The sequence below is a fragment of the Dendropsophus ebraccatus genome, chromosome 7 (assembly GCF_027789765.1).
Source record: "Dendropsophus ebraccatus isolate aDenEbr1 chromosome 7, aDenEbr1.pat, whole genome shotgun sequence".
Taxonomy (NCBI): Eukaryota; Metazoa; Chordata; class Amphibia; order Anura; family Hylidae; genus Dendropsophus; species Dendropsophus ebraccatus.
Genome location: NC_091460.1, coordinates 32,716,176 through 32,724,870, shown reverse-complemented (window position 1 = coordinate 32,724,870; position 8,695 = coordinate 32,716,176). Strand labels below are relative to the sequence as shown.

The following is an 8,695-nucleotide window of genomic DNA, read 5'->3' as shown; positions in this document are numbered from 1 at the left end:
CTAGAGTCGTACGTGGGATCCGAATAGGACAGAATAGGAAGTAAAACACAATTTCTTTACCCAGGAAGATCTCAGTCATCATGTTATAGTGGAAATATCATTCCGCCATTGCCGTAGGTGTGATCTGCCTCCATGAGTTACATGTCAGGTGTGACTGGTGACATAAGGGTATTTTACAAACACGGCATAGCAGAGCCGGCTGCTTCCTGACTCATCACCGAGGTGCTGAAAGGGCTGCCATACTGCAAACACCCAGATGGGAGCCATTTTCTATGTATTTATTGTGTAAGATGTAGCAGAGCTGAGTCTGTCATTCACTTACCTGGGACTGGGTCATTGTCACAACCTGACTGTATAATAACACAAGAGCTTTACCTGCAGCCCTCTCCACAGATGACACTAGTGATATGTCCTGAATGAGAACCTACAGGTGAGAACATGAGGGAAGCATGTCAAACATGTGATATCATCAGTTACCCTCCAAATGTACCGGTGTGGGGGGTATAGGACTGTGATCACTGTGTCACTGCTGTGGGGGGACTGCAGCTACATCCGCTATATGGTTACATGGCTGTTATATGGCACTACTACTGCCTCTGTTATAGCTGTACTATGTCTATGACTTATATGGCACTACTACTGCCTCTGTTATAGCTGTACTATGTCTATGACTTATATGGCACTACTACTGCCTCTGTTATAGCTGTACTATGCCTATGACTTATATGGCACTACTACTGCCTCTGTTATAGCTGTACTATGTCTATGACTTATATGGCACTACTACTGCCTCTGTTATAGCTGTACTATGTCTATGACTTATATGGCACTACTACTGGCACTCTTATAGCAGTACTATGCCTATGACTGTTATAGGGCACTGCTTCTGGCACTCTTATAGCAGTACTATGCCTATGACTGTTATAGGGCACTGCTTCTGGCACTCTTATAGCTGTACTATGTCTATGACTGTTATAGGGCACTGCCGCTGGCACTGTTATAGCAGTACTACGTCTATGACTAATATGGGGGTACTGCCAATTGCACTGTTATAGCAGTACTATGTCTATATCCGTTATATGGCACTGCTTCTGGCACTGTTATAGCTGTACTATGTCTATGACTGTTATAAGGCACTGTGACTGGCCCTGTTATGGCAGTACTATGTATATAACTGTTATAGGGCACTGCCGCTGGCCCTGTTATAGCAGTACTATGCCTGTGACTATTATGGGGGTACTGCTGCTGGTACTGTTATAGCAGTACTATGTTTATGACTGTTATAGGGTACTGCTGCTGGCACTGTTATGGCAGTACTATGCCTATGACTGTTATAGGGCAATGCTTATGGCACTGTTATAGCTGTACTATGTCTATAACCGTTATATGGCACTGCTTCTGGCACTTTTATAGCTGTACTATGTCTAGGGCTGTTATAGGTCACTGTGACTGGCCCTGTTATGGCAGTACTATGTATATAACTGTTATAGGGCACTGCTTCTGGCACTGTTATGGCAGTACTATGTATATAACTGTTATAGGGCACTGCTGCTGGCACTGTTATAGCTGTACTATGTCTATGACTGTTATAGGGCACTGCTGCTGGCACTGTTATAGTTGTACTATGTCTATGACTGTTATAGGGCACTGCTGCTGGCACTGTTACAGCTGTACTATGTCTATGACTGTTATAGGTCACTGTGACTGGCCCTGTTATGGCAGTACTATGTATATAACTGTTATAGGGCACTGCTTCTAGCACTGTTATAGCTGTACTATGTCTATGAATGTTATAGGGCACTGTGACTGGCCCTGTTATGGCAGTACTATGTCTATGACTGCTGGCACTGTTATACTGTAGCTGTACTATGTATATAACTGTTATAGGGCACTGCCGCTGGCACCGTTATAGCAGTACTATGCCTATGACTGTTATAGGGCACTGCTGCTGGCACTGTTATAGCAGTACTATGTCTATGACTGCTGGCACTGTTATAGCAGTACTATGTCTATGACTGCTGGCACTGTTATACTGTAGCTGTACTATGTATATAACTGTTATAGGGCACTGCCGCTGGCACCGTTATAGCAGTACTATGTCTATGACTGTTATAGGGCACTGCTGCTGGAACTGTTATAGCAGTACTATGTCTGTGACTGTTATAGGGCACTGCTGCTGGAACTGTTATAGCAGTACTATGTCTGTGACTGTTAGTACTGCTATAACAGTACCATCAGTAGTTCCCTATAACATTAATAGACATACAGTAGCACTGCATAACAGATAACAAAATAAAGAAGTCATACTTAGCTGTCCCCGTAGTGCTGCATCACCAGCTCCCTGTCACCCACATGCATATATATATATATATATATATATATATATATATATATATATCTCCTCCCATTACATACTGTACGTTACTGAAGCAGCTTGTCATTTACCAGACGTGCCCCTTATGACGCCATTAATGATAACATGCCCACATTTCACAATTTCTTTATTTTTTATGACCAAAAAAGTAAATTGATCCCCCCTAGACACATAGATATAGTAAGCCAGTGAATTGATCACACACATAGATATAGTAAGCCAGTGAATTGATCACACACATAGATATAGTAAGCCAGTGAATTGATCACACACATAGATATAGTAAGCCAGTGTTCTTTCTCTCATTTTCTCTTACTGATCCTCTTGTAGACAATGTCATTCAGAGTCATAATCTGAAAAACATAAAACAGGCAATGACTGTACCTCAGTGTGACATTTAAAGGGGAACTCCATTGGTGTACAACATATTTAGTTTCAGAATCCACAATATACTGTGTAAGTACCTACAAACCGTACAGCTCTAGAGATACATCAAGTTTTCGGGTGATATCATATTACCTCCTTGGTAGGAAACTTACATTGATAAGAAGATCTCCTGACACCTCAGAGACGGACTTGACCGCTTTAATGTTTGCGACTAGTTTCCCATCCACCATATTAACAATAGTCTAGAAAAGAATGAGACGGGTAAAGTTATAGCATGGTATAGTCTGTGGTGTATTACTATGTAGATGTAGTAACAAGGTGTATAGGTGATGTAATAGCACTGGGTTACTATGGATGTGGCTCAGGGCTAAACGTAGGGGTGGAGTCCATAGGGTTATGAGTCCTTCACACTTAAAGGAGGTTATCATGGATTAGAAAAGCACAGCTACTTTCTTGCAAAACAGCGCCACCCCTATTCTCAGGTTGTGTGTGGTATTACAATATTCAATAGAACTAAGCTGCAATACCAAACCCAAACTGAGGACAAGAGGGGGGCTACCTTAGTGTAGAGAGAAATAGCGGTCTGGAGGAAGACCCCAAACCAGATCAGGTAAGTACAAAATCGTAAAAGATATTTAAAGCTATATTGCTGAACTACTGACATATTTCCAGGTCTATCTATCAGTCTATAGGCTGTACAGTTAACCTGGCTATAACATAATACCTATATGTATGGGGTCCCCTGACAATTCCCTATTATTAGATGTTGCAGCTGGGGATAAGTTACTGCCATAGAGTCTATGTCATTACTGGTACTATCAGAGGTAGCTATGGTATCATAAGCACAATCTTCTAGGAAAGAGTAATCTCAGAATGTTCCCAGAATGTCACCTGGGGATATAGATCAGGTATGAATAATAATAATAGTAGTAGTAGTAATAATAATAATAATAATAAAAATAATAATAGTAGTAAAAAAATAATAATAATAGTAATAGTAATAATAATAATACATAATTAATAATAATTATTATTATTTGTATGGCCAATATGGATTTAAATATGTAAGGTTGCATCTGTGAAATCATCATTCTTCAAGGGATTGTTCAGTGGCTGTTCAACTATCAACTATCTTTTATCTTATGTTATCTTTAGGATTCAGAGGCCAAGGCAATGTCATTTTATACTCATCCTACTAAAGTGGCACAATGTCCCTATTATTGACATACGGATTTCTTGTACATAAGACTGGACAAGTCACAATTAATATTCTTTTTGCTGTCAGTACCCACAAAAATGACATTGAAAGGGTACTCTGGTGGTTTATTCTTCCCAGTCTAACACAGTGCTCTCTGCTGCCACCTCTGTCCATGTCAGGAACTGTCCAGAGCAGTAAAGGTTTTCTATGTGGATTTACTGCTGCTCTGGACAGTTACTGTCACGGACAGAGATGGCAGCATAGAGCACTGTGTCAGACTGGAAAGAATACTTCACTTCCTGCAGGACATATGGCAGCTGATAAGTAATGGAAGATGGAAGTAAATAATAAATCTATATAACTTTCTGACACCAGTTGATTTGAAATATTTATTTTTGCCAGAGTACCCCTTCAACTATATGCTGTACAAGGAGTATGTAATCCTATTAGGAGCCCACCATGGAAGCAAATCCAAGTGACAGTAATTATTTGTCTTGGCCCCGTTACTATTGATGGCAGCCCTATTAGACAAAATGGTTTTGGCCACTGATTCTCCACTCTAAATTAAGATATTCAATTTAGTTAAAATTTATATTCATTTCCATGGACTAAAGTGCAACTACGACACTTGGGGTTAGATTATAGGATAGAAAGGAAACATGGCCAGTCTTATTTATCATATTACAGACCTAGCCGTGTGTGCAGGCTGGTGGCCGCCGTCAGGTTTGGGTGATCAACTTACCTTAATTTTTTCACCTGCTATAGTTTCCATTTCAGTCTCCTGACCAAGAGTGAACTCATTCCGTTGGACTCTGGGTCCTGTAGTCACCGTGACCACAAAATGATCGCCGTTCTGTACAAACTCAGTGACACCCTTCATATCTTTACCTTTCTGGATCAATTCATCAGGAAGACCTGAGAGGAACAGACAGGTTGAAAAACCTTATGTAGATAACGTCAAAGTACATATCATGCCTGCCTTACCGCGGTGAACCGGCACAGTGCTGTGCCTCTGCAACATTGATTTGGTGAGCAGTAAGACTCCCGCCACCTGGACCACCAAAATCCAATACTTGAAAGGGCATATGTATTATTTTGGTGAAAAAGGTGTTTATTTTTTGCAGCATTTATCAAGCATTTTGTGCTATCTTTAGCAATTTTGAGCAGTTCGGATCCGTAGATATGACCCCGCTGGATTAGTTCTAGGCACAAGCCCATTTGGACCAGAAAGGGGGTCATACATAGTACTGACCTGGCGTGGCTTCCAGTGGCTTTCAATGGATTTCAAGCTGATCGGGTCAGGGTGCTTTGTGACAGGTATGCTTTAATGGTAACTTAAAACTTAAATGGGCACTGTCATGAAAAAAAAAAAAACTTTTCCCATGTCATAGAGCCATGCCAAACGTTTGGATCCCGTCATGCCTTCACTCCCGTCGCTGTGTCATTTTCCGACCTGCTTAGTCCCCTACACTTACATTATGTGACCATCCTAGAGAGAGAGAATGCGCTGCGAGTGGTTGTTTCCCGGCTTGTTCACCTTATTGGTCACGGACTGAGCACTTAGACCCAAACTGATGAAAAGTTTTGACTTTCTTACATGTCAAAAGTTTTTTTTTTTTCATCACAGGTTACTTTAATCATTTAGAATATAGATCCCACCTGTCCATATAATGGTGACCCCATTATACATCATCTTACTCACCTATAGCTTTCATGAATTCCTCAAAGTTTTCATGGGATTGCAGCTCAAAGGTCCCATTGAAAGCCATTACGGGAAGAGATGTTCTTCAACCAGAGGTAAGAGAATGTGGAAGCTTTTCGGCTCGACTGGGGCTATAAGTAGCTTCTTTCTTTGATGCGATCAGCTGTCAGATGACAGATTCTTGATTTATAGTTGGTTAAAGGTTAACGTTAACTTATAATATACCTCACTAGAGTGATCTGGTGAGGAAATCTTGTGTATACTGGTATCGTGCTACAGTACATAAAGATGAACAACCACAATCACTTTGTATATTCAGGCGCTAAAACAAACACTGGCTCCTAACATGTCTGTATAAAAGTCACTCGGTCATAAGCCATGAAACCCTATTCCTTATATAGCCAACAAACTAAGCTAGGAAGTCTTGTGAATCATATACTTGTTCTTCGAGATGGTCATATTATTCTCAAGGAAAGAGGTGAAGATGGTGGGAAAAGTGCAAAGGCCTTCAATGCTATTTTCTACATTCCAACCAGACGTAACATAAAGCTCCAATACACAATCTATAACAGGAACCTTAACCTATAATATTGGTCTCCTCCTATATGGCAGAGGGGCTATAAGAACACTACTGCTGCTACCACTACACCCCCTATAGCTGTGCCCCTGTAGGCAGCTACCACCAATGTTTGATGATAATCCTTATGGATAATGAATTGGTTAAGGATGGTCGTCCGAACCCAAGTGCTCGGCATTTGATTCCCAGTGGCTGGAGAAGTTGGATGCCGCCCTAGGGAGTCCTGAAAAACATGGGTACAGCCATAGGCCAGGTTCACACATTGTAAGACACCAGCCATTCTATGACCCGGTCAGTGACTTCTGTACCGGCCGGATAAAATTCTTTTCTGGTGAAATGGGATGTAGGCACATCAGTGTGCATCCGCATTCCGATTCAACACTGCAAACAATGGCGAGTGCGGCCAAAGCACTCTCCATTGTGTGAACTGTCAGTTCTGTGCGGCTATAATAGTGGCCACAAAAACTGACATGTCAGTTTTCGCTGCCGCTGCTAGGGATCCCAACTGGACTGTATACTATGTGTAAACACTCTGGCCGGGATCCCGTTCATTTTCAATTGAAAGTATTTTTTAAATTAAACACGGCTGTTGTTGCAAATTGCAACAATGGCCAGGATTAATTAAAAAAAATATGTTGTGTGAACAAAGCCATAGGCTGTATCCATGTTTTCCAGGAGTCCCTAGAGCTGCATCCAACTTCTCCAGCCACCTGGAGTCAGAGGCTGAGTATTCTTGTCTCCACTAAAGTACAAGGGTTTTCTGACAGTTTGTATTATATCTAGTATGTTTGGCAAATTTAAAGGGGTATTCTAACAAATACATCTCACAACTACGCTTCTGCCCTTGTGGCAGTTTTCCTTTAATTCATGTTACTAAAGAACCCAATAAGCCCTGTGACGGGTGACCTAGACTGTATTACTCAAGAAATGGTTGCTTTCTTCCAGAAACAGCACCACTCTTGTCTTCTGTTTTTGTGTGGGTTTTGCAGCAAAGTTCCATTGATGTGAATGAAGCTGCATTGTGATACCGCACACAACCTGAGGACAGATGCTTACAGTCTTGATCGTGACCTTACTCCAGACAATTAGACTTATTTTTTACAAGTGCATGTTGCATAACCTCATCTGTCTATAGCCGCACACAACCTGATCTGGTCACATAACTTTCCACCACCTTGTGACCCTTTTTTATGCATTTTATATCTTTGTTTGGATGTTTCCATAAGGATAGTGGGGTATTTAGTAGGGGTGAACAGTAGAACTCAGAAACCTTGCATAATATAGGGACTATTGTACAGTAATTTACATAAATACAACTATTTGGTATGTTCAAAGGTATGTTCAAAGAAATGAAAAGTGACACCTTTTACAAGTCCTACCTTTCAAAAGTATTCACATAAAGGAAAACCAAAAGCTTGAAATCTCTGCCCCTATGTACAAGTATATTATTACCATAATACTTCTATATACAAGAATATAACTACTATAATACTGCTCATATATACAAGAATATAACTATTATAATACTGCCCCCATATACAGGAATATACCGGCACGAGGTACATGGGGCAGTATGGCTTGATCAATTCATACACAAAATTCTGATGTGTTTTTTATTTAGCCTAGCGGCACTAGTATCAGCCATAGGTGTGAGGTGCAGCACTCTGTTTCTTCCCTGAACCGCATAACTACTATAATACTGCCCCTATATACAAGAATATAACTACTATAATACTGCCCCTATATATAAGAATATAACTACTATAATACTGCCCCTATATACAAGAATATATCTACTATAATACTGCTCCTATATACAGGAATATAAGTACTATAATACTGCTCCCTATATACAAGAATATAACTACTATAATACTACTCCTATATACAAGAATATAACTACTATAATGCTGCTCCTATATACAGGAATATAACTACTATAATACTGCTCCTATATACAAGAATATAACTACTATAATACTGCTCCCTATGTACAAGAATATAACTACTATAATACTGCTCCTATATACAGGAATATAACTACTATAATACTGCCCCATATACAAGAATATAACTACTATAATACTGCTCCTATATACAAGGATATAACTACTATAACACAATGAGGAAGAAATAGAGGTCTGCACTCACCAAACAACGCCAGTATAGCCTTTTCTTTACTGCTTGTCAGAGACACACATCAAGGAAGGAAGATGTGCAGGTGTTCACCTGGCAACAGGGCTGTTACCAGGTGAGCACCTGCGCATCTCCCTTTAATAGCAAATTAGAAAGATCTGTCATGACTCTTTCTGCATTGAATAGATCAGCTATGTTGTTTGTGCCGCCTGTGTACACTGACCCAATCTGTACCGAAATCCATTCTGCCACCAGAAGTTCGGGTATCCATGGATACGACCACGCCGGGTCGGTACTGTGCACGAGCATTCTCATGGAATT

At 40.5% G+C, this 8,695-nt stretch overlaps 1 protein-coding gene across 2 annotated transcripts; it reads right to left on the bottom strand.

Moving 5' to 3' along the window:
• Window positions 1-2,521: 2,521 nt before the first annotated feature.
• On the bottom strand, window positions 2,522-8,434 carry LOC138796722 (fatty acid-binding protein, liver-like). 2 transcript variants are annotated; one of them, XM_069976369.1, is made up of 5 exons: window positions 8,390-8,434; window positions 5,662-5,824; window positions 4,702-4,874; window positions 2,914-3,003; window positions 2,522-2,727 (listed from the first exon to the last, which is right to left on the bottom strand). In XM_069976369.1, exons 2-5 carry the CDS (start codon window positions 5,726-5,728, stop codon window positions 2,677-2,679), a joined length of 381 nt encoding a protein of 126 aa, XP_069832470.1. In that variant the 5' UTR covers window positions 5,729-5,824; window positions 8,390-8,434; the 3' UTR covers window positions 2,522-2,676. The 2 variants fall into 2 exon arrangements, with proteins under 2 accessions (XP_069832470.1, XP_069832468.1); XM_069976367.1 differs by lacking the exon at window positions 8,390-8,434 and having other exon boundaries at window positions 5,662-5,895.
• Window positions 8,435-8,695: the final 261 nt, after the last annotated feature.

Bases quoted from the DNA above. Each gene is read 5' to 3' on its own strand.
- LOC138796722 (XM_069976369.1), bottom strand. From the start codon at position 5,728: ATGGCTTTCAATGGGACCTTTGAGCTGCAATCCCATGAAAACTTTGAG. The intron at 4,875-5,661 runs GTGAGTAAGATG...TGTTCCTCTCAG, and splicing joins GGAATTCATGAAAGCTATAG to GTCTTCCTGATGAATTGATC. The intron at 3,004-4,701 runs GTAAGTTGATCA...ATTCTTTTCTAG, and splicing joins TAGCAGGTGAAAAAATTAAG to ACTATTGTTAATATGGTGGA.